Below are 20,139 nucleotides of genomic sequence, written 5' to 3' on the forward strand. Positions count from 1 at the left end.
CAAGCCTTTCACTATATTGACTGAGCAAAAGATGGAAGACTAATTATTAAAATAATAAATGAAAGCAGAGCCATTACTACCAACTTTACAGAAATACAAAAGGATTACAGGAGTATACTGTGAACAACTGTCTAACAACAAATTAGCTGCCCTGGATGAAATGGACGAATCACTAGAAAGACACAAACTACCAAAGTGGCTCAAGAAGAAAGAGAAAATCTGAATAGATCTATAACCTAGGAGATTGAATTGGTAATTGAAAGTGATTAACAAAGAAACATTTATGACCAAATAGCTGCATTAACTGGTGAGTCAACCTAACATTTAAAGAAGAATTAATACCCTTTCTTCTCAAACTCTTCCGACATAATACATGAAGAAGGAATACTTGCTAATTCATTTTTTGATAACAGCATTATCCTTATACCAAAGCCAAAGAGAGCACAAAAAAGAGAACTACAGCACAATATCCCTTATGAATATATAAGCAAAAATCTCAGCAAAATACTAGCAATACTAGCAAAATACTAGCAGCAATACTGTATAATCAAAGGATTGTAAACTATCACCCTGTGAGATTTATCCCCAAAATGCAAGGGTGGCTCAACATATAAAAAATCAATCAGTGTAATATACTCTAACAGTAAAATGAATAAGCACATGATTATTTCAATTGATGCAGAGAAAACATTGATGAAATATAACACCCTTCTATAATAAAAATATTCAATAAACTAGGCATAGAAGGGATTTTCTGCAACATGACAATAGGATGTACAAAAACCCAACAGTTAATATCATGATCAATGACGAAACACTGAAAGCTGTTTTCCTAACATCTAGAACAAGACAAGCACGGTGCATTTGCCACTTGTATTCAACGTACCACTGGCAATTTTAGCCAGAGCAATTAGGCAAGACAAAGAAACAAAAGGCATCTAAATTAGAACTAAAAAACAGAAGTAAAATTATATCTACACATGATCTTATGTGTATAAAGCTCCAAATAAAACACAAAACCGATTATAACTAATAAAAGAGGCAGGATGCAAAACAAACATAGGCAAATGAGCTATATTTCTATATAGTTGTAAAGAACTATGAAAACATTTTAAAAATTCCATTTATAATAGCATCAAAGAATAAGTTATTCAGGCATAAATCTAACCATGGTGGTATACCCAAAACTTTGCTGAAAAAAACGAAAGAGAGTGGAAATAACTGGAAAGACATTCTGTGTTCACGGGTTGTAAGACAATATTGTTAAGATGACAATACCATCTAAAGTAATCTACAGATTCAATGCAATACCATCAAAATCCCAAAGGCATTTCTGCAGAAAGAAAGAAACTCATTCTACAATTCATACAAAAATTCAAAGGATCTGACAGACAAAACAGTCTTGAAAAAGAATATTAGAAAACTCACATTTTTCAGTTTCACAGCCTACTACAAATCTACAGTAATCAAGAGAGTGTGGTACTGGCATAAGACTAATAGACTTTTAGACCAATACAATAGAACAGATTTGAGATCCTACAAATTAGTGCTCACATATATGGTCAATGACTGTTCAACAAGCTGTCCAAGTCTAGTCAAGGGAGGAAAGAACAGTCTCTCCAACAGCTGGATGTCAGTGCACAAGAGAGAAGTTAGACCCCTACCTTGCAGTACACACAAAAATTAATTCTAAATTAATAAAAGACTTAAATGTAAGGACTAAAGTATGTAACTCTTAGAAGAAAACACAAGGTAAACCTTTATGACCTTTGAGTTTTAAGTGTATTTTGAAATATGACAGAAAAGCACAGATAACAAAAGAAAATACACGTAAATTAGATTTAATCAAAATAAAAAACCTTTATGCATCAAAGGATACTATCAAGGGAGTTAAAAGACAACCCATAGTATGTGAGAAAATATGTATCTGATAAAATCAAAGTGCGTATCTGATAAAAGCTTAATATCCCACAACTCAACATCAGAATTTCTAACATCCCAATTAAAAAATAGGCAAAGGACTTGAATAGACATTTCTCTGAAGAAGATACACAAATGTCTAAGACGGACAAGAAAAGATGCTAAACACCGTTATTCATTAATAAAATGCAAGACAAAACCCAAATGAGATGCCACTTTGCATCCACTAGTAAGGCTTTCATAACAACGACACAGAAAATCAATATTGCTAAGGAGGTGGAGAAATTGGAGCCCTCATGAACTGGCTGCTAGGAATAGAAAATGATGCACTTGCCGTGGAAAACAATTTGGTGGTTCCTCACAGAATCACACAGAGAAACAGGCGCTGCGGGCTTCCGGGTTCTCCTGGGCTGGTGCGGTATGTCCCGGAATCGCAGGCGCGCATCCCTTCCCGCCTGAGGGCCTGCCTGTCCGTGACTCCCGCCCCTCTTCTCCGAAGAGAGGTCGGGGCCGCTCCAGGGGCCGTCCGCAGCCACCAGGGATGGGGCTGAGGGTCGGTTCCTGCCCCGGTGCAGCCGCCGCCGGGCAGACCGCCTGGCTTGGCCGCAGCCACGGCGACATCCAGGCCCAGGTCTGCGAGGCTGGGTGCGCCAGCCAGCTTGGGAGTTGCCTGGCGCCTGTAGCTGGGCGCCCAGGTGGTGGAGCATGGCCTGGGTGGCCTCTGGATCGCTAGTGCCCCTGGCCTGAGAGCCCGCCAGACCCTGCCCCCGCCCGGCTCCTCCTCTGTCAGAGCTCGACACCTCTAGCCAAGGGCCCTCTGCAGCCAAGGGGGATAGGGCTGAGGGCCGGTTCCCGCCCCCGTGCAGCTGCTGCAGGGCAGACCGCCTGGCTTGGCCGCAGCCACAGGGACATCTGGCCCTCGTTCCGAGATGTGGGAAGTGAGTGCGGACTCGGGAGTTGCCTGGAGGTTGCTGCCTGCACACAGAAGGCGGCTGCAGCTTGGGTGCCCAGGCGGGCTGGAGGTGCATGGCCTGGTCGGCCTCGGGATCGCCAGCGCGCCCAGCCTGAGGGCCCCCAGGCTGTGCCTCCCGCCCAGTCCTCCACCTGAGGGAGATCGGGGCCCTTGGTATGGGCCCTCAGCAGTCACCCAGTGTGGGGTTGAGCGGCGGGTTCTCAGTTCTCGCTCCTGTGCAGCCGCCGCCGCCGGTCAGAATGCCTGGCTTGGCCGCAGCCACTGGGACACCTGGCCCTGGTTCTGCGATGCTGGCAGCGCGAGCGAGCTCGGGGGTTGCCAGGCAGCTGCTGCCTGCACACAGAGGGCGACTGCAGCTTGGGCGCCCAGTCGGCGGAGCATGGTCTGGGTGGCCGCTGGAATGCATGCGCTTGAGGCCTGAGGGACCCGCTGTTGGTGCCACCTGCCCTGCTCTGCGCCTCTCCGCGCCTGCGCCGGCGCCCTGCGCCCCCTCCGCGCCTGCGCTGGCGCTCTGCGCCTCTCTCCCTTTGCGAAGGGCGCTCTGCCTTTGCGAGGGCGGAGCTGCCTTCTCCTCAGCACAGACCCGGAGAGCATCGCGAGGGCGGAGCTGAGTTCTCCTCTGCACAGACTTCGGAGATACAGCGAAGGCGGAGCAGTGTTCGCCTCAGCACAGACCCGGGCGGGCGGGCGGGCCGGGGGCACCGCGAGGGCGGAGCTGCGTTCTGCTCAGCACACACCCGGGGGACACCGCGAAGGCAGAGCAGCGTTCTCCTCAGCACAGACCTTGGGGGCGCTGCCTCGCTTTGGGACAACTCGGGGCCGCATCAACGGTGAATAAAATCCTTCCTGTTTGCAGCTCTGAATAATCAGTGTCAGAGGCCAGTTAGAAGGGTTCAGTGTGGAAAACGGGAAACCAAAAGCCCCTCTGAATCCTGCCCACCGAGGTTCTCCCCAGCCAAGGCGAGGCGGCCGCAGTGCGAGATCCACACTGCAGCCTCGGAAGACAAATGCGGCATTCCTAATGCAGACATGACACCCAAAGTATGACACCCCCATTGCTCATGTAACAAGCACCTGTAATGCTAATGCACTGCCTCAATACAAAAATATTAATATAAGATCCGCAATCCCCTCGCTGCTGTGCAGTCCAAAGACAGCCATCATAATAATCAACATTGACATAGTCAATACAAACGTAGTAACGAACCTAGGGTTAAGGTTGGTGTTAGGGTTAGGGGTTAGGGGTTAAGTTTAGGGTTAGGGGTTGGAGATAGGGATTGGGGTCAGAGTTAGGGGTTAGGAGTCAACGTTTAGAGTTAGGGTTTAAGAGATGTTAGGGGTTAGGGATTAGGGTTTAGGGTTGGGTTAGGGTGAGGGTTGGGGTTAGGGGTTAGGGTTGGGGATAGTGGTTAGGGTTTGGATCAGTAGTTAGGGGTCAGGGTTAGGGGTCAGGGGTCAGGGGTCAGGGTCAGGGTCAGGGGTCCCACTCTGCGATTTGTCTATTTACTCTGCTGACTGTTCCCTTTGCCATGCAAAAGCTCTTTAGTTTATTTAAGTCCCTGCTATTTATCTTTGTTTTTATTGCATTTGCGTTTGGGTTCTTGGTCATGAAATCCTTGCCTATGCCAATGTCTAGAAGGGTTTATCCAGTGTTATCTTCTAGAATTTTTACAGTTCACGAATTAGGTTTAAGTTCTTAATCCATCTTGAGTAGATTTTTGTATAAGGTGAGAGATGAGAATCCAGTTTTATTACCCTACATGTGGCTCGCCAATTATCCCAACGTCATGTGTTGAAAAGGGTGTCCTTTCCCCACTTTATGTTTTTGTTTGCTTTGTCGAAGATCAGTTGGCTGTAAGTATTTGGGTTAATTTCTGGGTTCTCTCTTCTGTTCCACTGGTCTATGTGCCTATTTTTAAACCAGTACCATGCTGTTTTGGTAACTATGGCCTTATTGTACAGTTTGAAATCAAGTAGTGTGATGCCTCCAGGTTTGTTCTTTTTGCTTAGCCTTGGTTTGGCTACATGGCACTCTTTTGGTTCCATATTAATTTTAGAATTGTTTTTGTAATTCTGTGAGGGATGATGGTGGTATTCATATGGGGATTGCATTGAATTTGTAGATTGCCTTTAACAGAATGGTAATTTTCACAATATTGGTTCTACCCATCCATGAGCATGGGGATGTGTTTCCATTTGTTTGTGTCATCTATGATTTCTTTTCTTTTCTTTTTTTTTTTTTCAGAGGTAGTTTCGCTCTTGTCGCTGAGGTGGGAGTGCAATGGTGTGATCTCGGCTCACTACAACTTCTGCCTCCCGGGTTCAAGCGATTCTCCTGCCTCAGTTTCCCGAGTAGCTGGGATTATAGGCATGCGCCAACGTGCTTGGCTCCATCTATGATTTCTTTCAGCAGTGTTTTGTAATTTTCATTGTAGAGGTCTTTTGATTACTTTGCTAGGTATATTCCTAAGTTTTGTTTGTTTGTTTTTTTTTGTTCGTTTTTTTGCAGCTATTGTAAAAGGGGTTGAGTTCTTGATGTGATTCTCAGCTTGGTAGCTGTTGATGTATAGAAGAGCTACCTATTTGTGTACATTAATCTCGTATCTGGAAACTTTGCTGAATTCTTTTGTCAGTTCTAGGAGCTTTCTAGAGGAGTCTGTAGGGTTTTCAAGATGAAAGATCATATCGTCAGCAACCAGTAACAGTTTGACTTCCTCTTTACGATTTGGATTTCCTCTATTTCCTTCTTTTGTCTGATTGCTCTGGCTAGGACTTCCAGTACTATGTTGAAGAGGAGTGGTGAGAGTAGGCTCTTCGTCTTGTTCCAGTTCTCAAAGGGAATGCTTTCACCTTTTCCCCATTCAGTATTATGTTGGCTGTGGGTCTGTCATAGATGGCTTTTATTACATTAAGGTATGTCCCTTGTATGCCTATTTTGCTGAGAGCTTTAATCATAAAGCAATGCTAGATTTTGTTGAATGCTTTTTCTGCATCTGTTGATAAAATCATGTGAGTTTTTTTTTTAATTCTGTTTATTTGGTGTATCACATTTATTGACTTGCATATGTTAAACCATTCCTGTGTCACTGGTATGAAACCCACTTGATCATGGTGGATTATCTCTTTGATATATTGTTGGATTCAGTTAGATAGTATTTTGTTAAGGATTTTGGCATCTGTGTTCATCATGGATATTGGTCTGTAGTTTTCTTTTTTGGTTATGTCCTTTCATGGTTTTGGTATTAGGGTGATGCTGGCTTCATAGAATGAATCAGGGAGTGTTTCTTCTTTCTCTGTCTTGTGGAATAGTGTGAAAGGATTGGTATCATTTCTTCTTTGAATGAAATAAAATATTCTTTGAATGTCTGGTAGAATTCTGCTGTGAATCTGTCTGGTCCTCGGCTTTTTTTGTTGGTAATTTTAAAATTACCATTTCAATCTTGCTGCTTGCTTTATTGGTCTGCTTGGGGTATCTACTTCTTCCTGATTTAAGCTAGGAGGGTTGTATTTTTCCAGGAATTTATGCAACTCTTCTGGGTTTTCTAGTTTATGTGTCAAAAGGTGTTCATAGTACCCTTGAATAATCTTTAATATTTCAGTGGTGTCAGTTGTAATAACCCCTGTTTCATTTCTTAGTGAGGTTATTTGGATTTCCTCTCTTCTTTTCTTGGTTAATCTTATAATGGTCTATTGATTTTGTTTATCTTTTCAAATAACCAACTTTTTGTTTTATTCATGTTTTGTATTTGTTGTTGTTGTTGTTGCTGTGTCATTTTCATTTAGTTCTGCTCTAATCTTGGTTATTTCCTTTGTTGCTGGGATTGGGTTTGGCTTGTTCCTGCTTCTCCAGTTCCCTGAGATGTGAACTTAGATTGTCTGTTTGTGCTCTTTCATACTTTTTGACATAGGTGTTTAGGGCTACAAACTTTCCTCTTAGCACTGCCTTTCCTGTATCCCAGAGGTCTTGATAGGTTGTGTCATCCAGTTCAAAGAAATTTTTTCCATTTCCATCTTGATTTTGTTTTTTACCCAGTGCTCATTCAGGAGCAGGTTATTTAATTTCCATGTATTTGCATGGTTTTGAAGATTCCTTTTGGAGTTGATTTTCAGTTTTATTCCACTGTGATCTGAGAGAGTGCGTGATACAATTTCAATTTTCTTAAATTTATTGAGACTCGTTTTATGGCCTGTCATATGGTCTATCTTGGAGAAAATTCCATGTGCTGTTGAATAGAATGTGTATTCTGTGGTTGTTGGATGAAATGTTCTTATATATCTGTTAAGTCTATTTGTTCCAAAGTATAGTTTAAATCCAGTGTTTCTTTGTTGACTTTCTGTCTTGATGACCGACAGGTGCTGTCAGTGGAGTAATGAAGTCCCCCACTATTATTGTGTTGCTGTCTATCTTATTTCTTATGTTTACTAGTGATTGTTTTATAAATTTGGGAGCTCCAGTGTTAGCTTCATGTATGTTTAGGATTGTCATGTTTTTCTGTTGAATGAGACCTTTACCATTATATACTGTCTGTCTTTGTCTCTTTTAGCTACTGTTGCTTTAAAGTTTGTTTTGTCTCATATGAGAATAGCTACCGCTGCTCGCTTTTGGTGTCCATTTTCATGAAATGCCTTTTTCTGCCACTTTCCTTAAGTTTATGTAGGTCATTATGTGTTAGGTGAGTCTCCTGAAGGCAGCAGATGGTTAGTTGGTGAGTTATTATCCATTCTGTGGTTCTGTATCTTGTAAGTGGAGCATTGAAGCCATTTACAACCAACATTAGTATTAAAAAGTGAGGTACCATTTCTTTCATCATGCTCTCTGTTGCCTCTGTACTTTGTTTTTGTTTTTTGTTTTTGCTTTTTAACTTGTATTTTTGTTTTATAGGTCTTGTGTGATTTATGCTTTAATGAAGTTCTGTTTTGATGTGTTTCCATGGTTTGTTTCATGATTTAGAGCTCCTTTTAGCAGTTCTTACAGTGCTGGTTTGGTAATGGCAAATTCTGTCAGCATTTGTTTGTCTGAAAATGACTGTATCTTTCTTTCATATATGATGTTTAGTTTTGCTGGATACAGAATTCTTGGCTGATAATTGTTTTGTTTAAGGAGGCTGAAGAAAGGGCCCCAATCCCATCTAGCTTTTAAGGTTTCTGCTGCAAAATCTGCTGTTAGTTTGATAGGTTTTCCTTTATAGGTTACCTAGTGCTTCTGTCTCACAGCTCTTAAGATTCTTTCTTTTGTCTTAACTTTGGATAACCCAATAACAATGTGCCTAGGCTAAGATCTTTTTGTGATGAATTTCCCAGGTGTTATTTGTGCTTCTTTTATTTGGATGTCTAGGTCTCTCACAAGGCCACAGATGTTTTCCTTGATTATTCCCCCAAATATGTTTTCCTAGCTTTTAGAATTCACTTCTTCCTCAGGTACACCAATTAGTCTTAGGTTTCATTGTCTTAGGCCCCACCACTAGGGCCGCTACATGTGACATGGGATGTGGGCCATCGGGCAAAGGGTGTGGAGATGGGGCGCTGCCAGGGGAGCCAAGGAGGAAAGAGAGCGCTTTCCAAATTGTCTTCCAGGGTTTCAATGTGCGTTTTATTAACTCAGAATCTGTCGGGAATAATACTAGGGCGCTACCTTTCCCTGGAGATAGGTCTTGTCAGTGGAGTGAGATAGGCTGGGGGGAGGAAGAAGAATGGGAGGCTCAGTTTATAAATATTAAGATCAGCAAGGGTGTGCTGCTGGCAGGAGCAGAGGGAGCCTAGAGATTTGGGTGGCTGCCGTTGGTAAGTGGTTGCAATCCAGAGAGTGGGATTCAGTTCCTCCCTTGTCATGTTAGCATCCCGTTTCCTGGGCGCGGGTCTAATGCCCTGCAGGTGGTCATTTCACTCATGGTGGCTTTGTCTCTCTTCTGCCATCTCCAGACTCCGCACTCCAGGGCTGCGTACCACCAGCCACTGTCATGTTAACCCCTTCCCAGGCCAATGTGTCCTTGGCCTGGAGCCCAATCTGCTGGACAGCCTGGGACCGTCCATTTTCGGGGTGGTGGGCAACCTGGTGGCCATCGTGGTGCTGTGCAAGTCACGCAAGGAGCAGAAGGAGACCACCTTCTACACAGTTATGCGGCTGACTGCCACCGACCTGTTGTTCACTGCTGGTGAGCCAGGTGACCATCGCCATGTACATGAAGGGCGGGTAACCTGGGGGCCAGCTGCTGTGTGAGTACAGCATCTTCAGCCTGTTCTTCTTCAGTCAGTCCGGCCTCAGCATCGTCTGTGCCGTGATACCTATACAGGTAATTTGTGTTAGACATTCTTAGAAGAGTTTCAAAAGTTTTATGTTTTTATCTGGGTTATAAACAGAGTCCTCAAATGCATACAAAGGAAATCATGCCATGATTGAATTTCAGCAGGAATAAGTTTATTTTACCTATTCAAAATTAAAATACTTTTGTTGTGTTTGAAAATGTGTTTTAAAGATATGTTTTTGAAAAAAGTTTAAGTAAATATTTAATCATGTCCCCTTTTCTATCCCAAGAAATAATTTCATATATAGTTTATTTAAATTTTTTAACAAAAATGTAGCATAATTTTTTTAAATTGTATATTTTATTTAACCCAATATATATCCAAAAATTGGGTCAATATGTAATCAATATAAAAATTATTAGAGATAGTTTGCATTCTTTTTTCATATGAAATCTTTGAAATCCATTGTGTATTTTACATTTTAGGATGTCTCAACTCAAATGTGAAATTTTCATGGAGAATATTTGAACTGTATTTAGATTAATACAAATTGCAGTTAAAAAGTTTAATATAGATTTACCAGGGGGCGTGCAGCCCGCTTGCCAATCAGATCGCTGCTGAGCGGTCCCGCAGCCAACCCCCGAAGAGCAGCCTGCTGGCTTCCCCAGCGCCCAGGAGTTGGGGATGTCCTACAAACCTACCACCCCTGCCCCCAGCAGCACCCCCGGCTCCAGCACCCCTGGGCCAGGCACTCCGGTCCCTACAGGAAGCGTCCCGTCGCCGTCGGACTCAGGGCCGGGTGCCACTGCCCCTTTCAGACCGCTGTTTAAAGACTTTGGACCGCCTACCATCGGTTGTGTGCAGGCCATGAAACCACCTGGTGCCCAGGGCTCCCAGAGCACCTACACGGAACTGCTGTTGGTCACAGGGGAGATGGGCAAAGTGATCCGGCCCACCTATGCTGGCAGCAAGAGCGCCACGGAGCGACTGAAGAGAGGTATCATCCATCCCTAGTCAGAGTGCCTGGTAGAGACAGAGCGGAACGCCCACACTTAACAGGAAGCTCCTAGGCCTCTGTGTCTGGACTCCGGAGCACCTCCTTCTCCCTGGCCTTCATCCCTAGTTGCACTAACCATCCTGGGCTTCCTGTCCTGTGTCCCTTGATGGGTGCCCTCCAGGAACCAAGGGGCGGTTCTCACTCCAGGTGGCAGCACTAAGGACCCCCCTCCCCACCCCACCCCGCCAACGCAACAAGAGTTAGCAGCGAGGTCCCCGTGAGTCCCACCCATGACCTGCCGACAGTGTTGCCCACTGGAACTTTCTGTGGCCCCCACCACTCAGCCCTTCCCAGCACTTGTCCGGAGCCTCCTTGTCCCTCAGCACAGCTCAGGCCTCAGGCCTGACACTTCCCTGCCTTGTGTCTTTTGCTAAATATGACCTTTCTATATTAATAAAAGATGCTTTGGAGTTGTGCTCTCTAAAAAAAAGTTTAATATAAAGGAGAAATAAAAGGAAATTTAGCAAAGAAATATGTAGATGAATATTTAAATACTCAGAGGTGACATTACTACCAGACATAATGAGATTATCAGATGTTTCATTTACTTATGATTAATATGTTTGTATTTATTTTTTATTCATTTTATTTTATTTATGTATTTATTTATTTTTATTATACTTTAAGTTCTAGGGTACATGTGCACAACGTGCAGGTTTGTTACATATGTATACATGTGCTGTGTTGGTTTGCTGCACCCATTAACTTGTCATTTACATTAGGTATTTATTTTAAGGCTGTTAAAGCTGTAGTCAATTTTCTCACTTTGATCTTCCAAAGGAACCTGCTGTATCTTTTTCATTCTGTGCAAAATAGGCATTTTAGGATCCACTCAATGCTAAAGTCATTGAGTAGCTACAGACTTGCTATTTGTTTCTCCATTGTTATATTTTCATAGTTTTAGAATCTGAGCAGCATTTAATTTGTCTATGCTTTATATTTTCCTTTAGAGAAAGAACACAGTGATACTTGCTCATAGTGTTAGAGGAATAATCCCAAAGAGAGAAATTATTCTTTGAATATCCACCATGACTGAATACTTAGCAATACTGAAACCTACTTATAAAACAAAACAGAAAACCTCCAAAAAACCAAGTAAACAACAACAAAACTTAAAACCAAAAAAGTACTGGAAGTCTCAGAAGTATTTAGCAGTTATTCTTGCTCCTTTAAATGAAAAGATGCTTTATCGTATCCTCTATGGAGAGAATTCTGACAGTATTTATCAAAGACCTTACATTTATTCACCTTTTGCCCTAACAATTTCATAACTTAAAAATACATACAACAATTTATAATATAGCATTTTTTGTAAAGGGAAATAATCAGAAAGAGTCTAAGTGTTCAACAATAGGGCACTTGTTGAATTATGATACAATCACTCAATAAGGTCTTCATAGAGCCCATTAAAATGATGTTATTGATATTTATTTATTAATAGGAGAAATCATTTAGAATTTTTGGTTAAGACCTTTAACTAAGCACAAAGTCTATGAAATAATGTGCACAACATTCCATATTTTCATAAGGGGAATGACTTTTAAAACTACCCTGCAATCATCTCATTTTACACAAATGTCTAGGCAGGTTTGTTAACCGGGTATATTGTGCCATGCTGAGGTTTGGGGTATGACTGATCTCATCATGCAGATACGAAGCTTAGTACCCTGTAGTTTTTCAACCCTGGCTGCCTTCCCTACTGCCTCTACTAGTCTCCATTGTCTATTATAGTCATCTTTTCTTTTTTTTAAAAAAATCTGTTTTTCTGATTTTTTATTAGGTAAAAAATGGAAAAACAAAATATAATTTTCATTCAATACATATTTCATCCTTATGCATTATTTTTTCAGAAAGTGAAGTCCATTTAGAATGATAGCAGTTCATCAACCAAATAATTCATCTTCACACAGTTTCAATAACTTCAGAAATTTTCTTCATCTCTCTCTCTGTAGAAATTCTCAAACTGTGGAATGGTCATCTTTATCGTCATAAATACTGTCATCTTTATGTCCAAGAGTATCCAACATTTAGCTACCAAACTACTACCCAAATCTGATTATTTGATCATGTTGATTCTGTCACATTCTACTTGTCATATCAGATTTTTATTAAAGAAATCATTAGCTTATCTATTATTGTTACTGGGGCTGTAAGAAAATTTTGTAATTCATTTGGATCAATCCTCTTCTTTATGGTCTTATTTGAGAATAAAACTTGGTTCTGTCTTAGCCTGTCGTTTAATAAGCCAGTGACCTGGGGCAAATCTAACTGCTTCATCTGTAAACTATGAATAATAATAGAGTCCCTCTGCCTGTCATACATGGGTATAGTAAGGTTCCATTTTAAAAATGGCTCTTATTATGTTACCTGAAAGGCATTCTATAATGATGAGTGGCAAGGTGGTCTTAGCAACAGTGCAGTGAAAATTGGGACCATTTTCTGTCGCTATCATTTCTATTTTTGTGATACCCTCTTTAAATTAGTCTTAGGATGTAATTCAAAGGAGTGATGTAATTGGAATTTTCTTCTTCTTCTTCTTTTTTTTTTTTTTTTTTGAGACAGAGTTTCCCTCTGTCGCCCAGGTTGGAGTGCAGTGGCGCAATCTGGGCGCACCGCAAGCTCCCTCTCCTGGGTTCACGCCATTCTCCTGCCTCAGCCTTGTGAGTAGCTGAGACTACAGGCGCCCGCCACCGCACCTGGCTAATTTTTTGTATGTTTGGTTGAGACGGGGTTTCACCATGTTACCCAGGATGGCCTCGATCTCCTGACCTCGTGATCCGCCCATCTCGGCCTCCCAAAGTGCTGGGATTACAGGCGTGACCCACCGCGCCCGGCCCATAATTGGAAATTTTTATACTGTTAGATCTAAGAGTATTTTATGTGGTATAATAAAATATTAATTTAGTGAACCTCATTAGATAATTAGCATGGAATATATTATGCACTGCCATGCAGGGGCCTAAGAGAATGGTCTACACGTCTTGCGAAGTTGATATGAAGACAGGCAACAAGACAGTCTAGCTGAGTAAAAGTCTGTAGACATCTCTAAGGAGGAATGGTTAGAGAATGCCCTGACTGTGGATAGCTGGCATATTTTACCCCAGAAAGAAGAGCACAGAGTGGCAGAGAGTACTTGAGATTTAAATAAGAAAAGAGGATGAAAAAATTACTTTCACTAATTATAAATTTTCTCAAGAATGGACTTATTCTCTATTTTCTATTGCCTCTTGAGAAATCATTATTTTTCATTCAGCCAACATAATTATTAAGACTAATTGTGGAGGGTATTCAAAATGGAAAAACAGCGGTCCCTAGGATTATATTTTATTTATGAATGATCACTCATTTGTAACTTTTCCTTCAGTTAGATGTTTTTTAATAGAAAAATACCTTTTTAGCACCAGTACAATTTATGAAACGAAATGTGAAATTCAGGCATATATGTAATTTTATGTGTAAAATATTCCATTTTTTTCTGTTAATGAAGTAAGTATGTTTAACATGAGATATATCCTCTTAATACATTTTTAACTGTGCAATACAATCTTGTTAACTATAGGTGCTCTGTTGACAGCAGATCTCTAGAACTTATTCATCTGTTATAACTGAATTTTATACCCATTGAACAGCAACCCCCATTTCCCCTCCTTCCAGACCCTGGCAACCAGTATTGTACTCTATTTCTAGGAGTTTAACTATTTTAGATATCTTACGTAAGTGGAATCAGGCAGTATTAAAACATACTTTCAATTAGTAATGACTATAATTCGGATAATTTAAATAAGAGAAAGCAAATATCACTACTACCAGCTTTTGGGGGAAAATATTACAAATAGGGATATTGTGATAAAAGTGTACAATATTTTTTACATTTGTGCACTTAGAGCCGTGTTCAGACTTTGCCACCTATACATGTATAGCACATTTGAATATGTGCTACAGTATGCCATTTATAAAGACTGAAAATAACATTTTATAAAACATTATTATTTATTTAGTAACCTCATGAGCTTTGGCTTCAAAAATACCTGATTTACAAAGCATAATCCTAGTGCTGGAGAACAGATCAGTGGTTGCCAAAGGTTAGGGTTGGTTGGAAGATGTCATTAGTGAGGGATAACATGAAAACATGTACTTTCTTTGTGGTGATAGAGCAGTTCTGCATCCAGATTATGGTGATGGTTACATAAATCCACACTTCATAGATCTATACACACACATCACACATACACTCACACACACCTACACAAGAGTACATGTAAAATCCTTAGAAATATGAATAGGGTCTGAACCTGAGTTAATGGTATGGAAACAATGTCAATTTCCTGATGTTGGCAAAGTACTAGGTTAAGTTAGATATAATTACTGGGGAAAGTTGGCTGAAAATAAGACGGTCATTCTTTTTACTATTTTTTAACTTCTTGTGAGTCAAATTATTTAAAAATAATTGGTATTAAACAAAGACAAAAAATCTAAAATTTCTAAAACCAAAGCCCTTATGAATTTGAACATATTATTTGATTTATTTTGTAGACCTTGATTTCTTCACCTGTAAAAATGGAATGATAGTAGAATTTCTGTCTCATTATTGTCATGCTTAAACCATATCATTTATGTAAGTGCCCAGTACTGTGTCTGGTGAACAATAATGCTTAAACGCTGAGTTCCCCCACTTTTTTGTGGCTGTTGGTTTACAGGTGGTTTTTAAGTTCCTAAGTGGAAGTTTGTTTAAAAAGAGGCAGTCAAAATAAACAGCGATGTCTCAGAGCATCATCTGAACAAGAAAGGAAGGTGTTCTCCATCCCTTGAAGTGGTCTCAGTCCTCTTTTATTGTTTAGCTCTCATGTGAGTCTTCAGAAATAACCTCAAGAATTGCTACAACACCAACAGAGAATTAACTCTCATTGAGTTTTTAGCTCAGTAGATTCTGGGTCCTAAAATTTATGGACTCACCTGCTTTTTAAATTTTTCCCATTTAGAAATATTCAATTTAAATCTTCCTTCAGTAAGTAATTGTTAACTATTAACAATCCTAACATTATAATAAAGTCAGAAGTAACATTTATTACTTTTGTTTTCCACTCATACTGCTTGCAGTCCATAAGCATACAGCATTTTTGTCTTTACAAATATCTAAAGGAAGATAATCAAAATGAAAACTAAGAAATCCTACTCTGAGGTCATATCTCTCTAACTAGATTGTATATTTATTGAGGGTGATGACTATATTTTCTTTTCCAGGAGAACAAAACAAATGCAAGGTTGGGATGAATTGAATTTAGTGGGGGATGGAGAGGGGAAGAAGTCAAGTTTCTTCATCCTTTTCCATGCTTTGATAACTTTATCTGTGAGATCCTAGTTAAAAGAACATGACTATGTAAAGAAGTAAGTTCTTGAAAGGCCCACTGTATTAGGAGATTAGGAATTGTTAGCTTGAAAAGACATAAATGGAAAGAAAACATAACACAGAGACAAAATACATGAAATTTGTATTGTGGTACACATGTGCTTTGTGATCATATTTCTGTGTCATAAACAAAAAAAAAAGTATAAAGCTTAACCAAAAGAAATTTAGGGCACATAGAAGCATTTACGTGTTTTCATACTATGAGCTGGGGCTAAGGTTTCCTTTACCATGACAGTTGGTGAAGCATAAGAACAAATCAATTCACAAATGTTCTGGTAAATTCCAATTTCCACATCTTAAATCATAGATCTAAGTCAGTCAAAGTCAGTCATATATATAGATATGTGTGTGTGTGTGTATATATATATATACAGGCACCTACATAAGTGGTATGATTTAAGCATGACAATAATGAGATAGGAATCATACTATTATTCCATTTTTACAGGTGAAGAAATCAAGGTCTACAAAAGAAATCAAATCATATGTCCAAATTCATATGGGCTTTGATTTTTGAACTTTCAAATTTTTGTCTTTGCTTAATACCTTTTGTTTTAAAATAATTTGACTCATAAGAAGTTAAAAAAAGAAGTAAAATGAATGACTATGCTATTTTCAGGCAACTTTCCCCAATGATTATACATAACTTAACCTAGTACATTGCCAAAATCAGGAAATTGACATTGTTTCCATACCATTAACTCAGGTTCAGACCCTATTCATATTTCTAAGGATTTTACATGTACAGATGTGTTTGAATGTATGTGTGATGTGTGTGTATAGATCTATGAAGTGTGGATTTATGTAACCATTACCACAATCTGGATGCAGAACTGCTCTATCACCACAAAGAAAGTACATGTTTTCATGTTATCCCTCACTAATCACATCTTCCAACCAACCCTAACCCTTGGCAGCTACTGTTCTGTTCTCCAGCACTGGGATTATGCTATGTAATTCAGGTATTTTTGAAACCAAGCTTATGAGTTTGCTAAATAAATAATAATGTTTATAAACTATTATTTTCAGTCTTTATAAATGGCATACTGTAGCACATATTCCAATGTGCTATACATGTATAGGTGAGCCAAAGTTTGAACATGGATCTAAGTGCACAAACATAAAAAATATTGTACACTTTTATCATGATATCTCTATTTGTAATCTTTTTCCCCAAATACTAGTAGTAGTGATGTTTGCTTTCTCTTATTTAAACTATCAGAATCTTTAAACTTTCTCTTATTTAAACTATAGTCATTACTAATTGAAAGTATGTTTGAATGCTGCCTGATTCCACTTACACAAGATAGATATATATATCAGTGATATCTATGTGTGTGTATATATTTACATATATGTCAGTCATATATATGTGTGTATATATTTATAGATATATGTCAGTCATATATGTGTGTATATATTTATACATATCACATACACACATATATAGACAGAGTTAGGTCTATGATCTCTGTATATATTTATATACACACATATGTATTTTTAAACTATTACATGAAGCAAATAGTACAGTTGATTTCATATAACAAGAGTTATTGGATGTATATGGGCAAAAGTTAATGCATATGGGCAAATAAATTGATGAACTTACAGACTCATTTGTTTGACATATATTTATTGTGTGGTCTCTATTGAATGCTGGGTATCTTCCAGGAGCCTAAAATTCAGCAGTGAACGTAACAGGCTCAAATCCTTGTACTCAAGTAGCTAATATTCTAATCGAGGGAGAAGACAATAAACAAAGTTAATAAGCAAAATATTCAACATACTAGTTGATAGGAAGTTCTGTGGTGAAAAATAAAGTAAGAGGAAAAGAATGGGAGGAAGCTCTAAAAGCAACTGAAGATTTACATGAAGAAGCTGCCCAGGCGTTGGCCCAGAGTGAGAGGAAGCGCCATGAGTTCAACAGGCAGGTCACAGTTCAGTGGAAAGAAAAGGATTTCCAGGGCATGTTGGAGTGCCACAAAGAGGGCGAGGCCCTCCTCATCCTCAACCTGGTGACAGACTTGAAGCCCCAGATGCTGTTGGACACAGTGCCCTGTATCCCCGCCTACATCCCCTACATGTGCATCCGGCTCGCGGACCAAACCAACGATGATCTCAAAGTGCACTCCCTGATGACCTCCACCACCAACGGCACTAAGAAAGTCCTGAAGAAGCACAGTGATGACTTTGAGATGACGTCATTCCTGTTATCCAACACCTGCCAACTTCTTCACTGTCTGAAGCGGTACAGCGGGGATGAGGGCTTCATGACTCAGAATACTGCAAAGCACAACGAACACTGCCTTAAGAACTTTGACCTCACCGAATACCGTCAGGTACTGAGCGACCTTTCCATTCAGATCTACCAGCACCTCTTTAAAATTGCCGAGGGTGTGTTACATCCGATGATAGTTTCTACCATGTTGGAAAATGAGAGCATTCAGGGTCTATCTGGTGTGAAGCCCACTGCTCCCAGAAGCACTCCTCCAGCATGGCAGATGGGGATAACTCATACCGCCTGGAAGCTATCATCTGCCAGATGAATGCCTTTCATACAGTCATGTGTGACCAGGGCTTGGACCCTGAGATCATCCTGCAGGTATTCAAACAGCTCTTCTACATGATCAGCGCAGTGACTCTTAATGACCTGCTCCTGCGGAAGGACGTCTGCTCTTGGAGCACAGGCATGCAACTCAGGTACAATATAAGTCAGCTTGAGGAGTGGTTTTGGGGAAGAAACCTTCACCAGAGTGGAGTAGTTCAGACCATGGAACCTCTGATCCAAGCAGCCCAGCTCCTGCAATTAAAGAAGAAAACCCAGGAGGATGCAGAGGCCATCTGCTCCCTGTGTGCCTCTCTCAGCACCCAGCAGATTGTCAAAATTTTAAACCTTTAGCCTCCCCTGAATGAATTTGAAGAACAGGTAACAGTGGCCTTTATACAAATGATCCAGGCACAACTACAAGAGCAGAATGACCCTCAGCAACTGCTATTAGATGCCAAGCACATGTTTCATGTTTTGTTTCCATTTCATCCATCTTCCCTAACCATGGAGTCAATCCTAGCATGTCTCAATCTGGAGTTCCTCAATGAAGTAGATGCATGTTTAGTCTGATTCCCAATGTGAGCAAAAAGGAAGCATAGACAGTAAAGTAAATTCAAGGATCTGTTAAATCTGGTAAAAGTAGATCAAATCAGAGATTGACAGCCTGTGGAGAGTGCTGAACTATACAGAATTAGACACAACTATGGCATTATTTTTTGTACGTACTGCTCAGAATAAAAACACTTGAAATGTGGAAGATTTTAAGTTTGATTTCAGTCCAACAAATATACATAATAATTTATAGACACCAAGCAGTCCCCATAGCCATATAAAAGATGCCAATTCTATAAAATGAAGCTGCCGAGTTTTAATCTTTGCATATAACTGGAGAATGTCCAGATTAAAATACTAACTATATATAAGTCACATAAATTGCCTTCAAAGTGCTTTTAACAAATAATAGTACTAATAACCATGATAATGGCATATACTGACATTTCCCAAAGTTTGCAAACCATAGGTGTAGTAGAGTTTGTGGTGAGATGTGTTAAGAACAAAAATATGGGGATGAGACTTCTGAGAAATGTCCCCAAAATATTTTCTAATGGCTGATTATACAAAGACAGCAGTGTAACTGACCTCCAAACCAGACATTTTGAGTACTGGTTTCTGAAGCAAAATTAGAAGTGCCAGTCCTCAGTGTCCTCAAACGCTTTTGTGTAATCTTGGTTTAATGGAAGAGATGATTAAAATGCTGCTATCTGAAACTCCAAGTGAGAAAGATGGAAAAATAATTTGTGTCTGATGCTAGTCCATACACTTTCCAAGTCCCACAAAACTCTCACAAAAAATGTATATAAGCTAAATATTACAAAATGATAACAACTTGTTTTATTTATAGATGTAAAATCCAAACAATGTGAAAGCTTTTAATCTGTTAATACCATTAAGCCTCCAGTAAGAGTGTCATATAATGCTCTACTATTCCAAACAACTGAATAGTAAAACAAACTAACCTCGCACATCAGATTATCTGAAAAACCTTCAAAAATACTCAGTTCAGGGATTACTATTATACAAAAGTTTGGGGTTTTTTAAGACAATAAAATGGCTTAGGTCAACTTTCCCCTTTCAGGTTATTTTCAACGTTTTTCAAACGTTGTAATTCAAAATTGTAAATATCTCTCCTATGAAATAAGGATTTTAAAAAAGAGTAATTCAGTAATATAACAGACGTAGATGTTTGCTGCTCTTAGAATTTTTTGTTTGTTTGTTTTTGGGCTCTTCAAAAGCAAGCATTCAGTTAGAAACCCATATTATTCTTTCCACACTTTTTAAATTATACTTAAAGTTCTAGGGTACATGTGCACAATGTGCAGGTTTGTTGCATATGTATACATGTGCCATGTTGGTTTGCTGCACCCACTAACTCGTCATTTCCATTAGATATATCTCCTAATGCTATCCCTCCCCCCTCCCCACACCAT

The 20,139-nt window shown here is 39.8% G+C and overlaps 2 protein-coding genes and 1 pseudogene across 2 annotated transcripts; 2 read left to right on the plus strand and 1 right to left on the minus strand.

Annotated features, from left to right (window-relative positions):
* Nucleotides 1-2,228: 2,228 nt before the first annotated feature.
* Nucleotides 2,229-2,960, minus strand: LOC100994059 (uncharacterized). Its single transcript, XM_034951663.3, has one exon. It carries the CDS (start codon nucleotides 2,946-2,948, stop codon nucleotides 2,229-2,231), a length of 720 nt encoding a protein of 239 aa, XP_034807554.2. The 5' UTR covers nucleotides 2,949-2,960.
* A 6,852-nt stretch (nucleotides 2,961-9,812) lies between these two features.
* LOC117978204 (cyclin-dependent kinase 2-associated protein 2-like) lies at nucleotides 9,813-10,247 on the plus strand. The gene has a single exon (XM_034951067.3). It carries the CDS (start codon nucleotides 9,821-9,823, stop codon nucleotides 10,148-10,150), a length of 330 nt encoding a protein of 109 aa, XP_034806958.1. The 5' UTR covers nucleotides 9,813-9,820; the 3' UTR covers nucleotides 10,151-10,247.
* Nucleotides 10,248-14,293: 4,046 nt separating this feature from the next.
* LOC117978202 (unconventional myosin-Vb-like) lies at nucleotides 14,294-18,721 on the plus strand (annotated as a pseudogene).
* The last annotated feature ends 1,418 nt before the right edge of the window (nucleotides 18,722-20,139 follow it).

Source organism: Pan paniscus, chromosome 23 (genome assembly GCF_029289425.2).
Source record: "Pan paniscus chromosome 23, NHGRI_mPanPan1-v2.0_pri, whole genome shotgun sequence".
NCBI lineage: Eukaryota > Metazoa > Chordata > Mammalia > Primates > Hominidae > Pan > Pan paniscus.

Excerpts from the sequence above, each read along its gene's own strand:
- LOC100994059 (XM_034951663.3), bottom strand. The coding sequence starts at position 2,948 with ATGCACCTCCAGCCCGCCTGGGCACCCAAGCTGCAGCCGCCTTCTGTG.
- LOC117978204 (XM_034951067.3), top strand. The coding sequence starts at position 9,821 with ATGTCCTACAAACCTACCACCCCTGCCCCCAGCAGCACCCCCGGCTCC.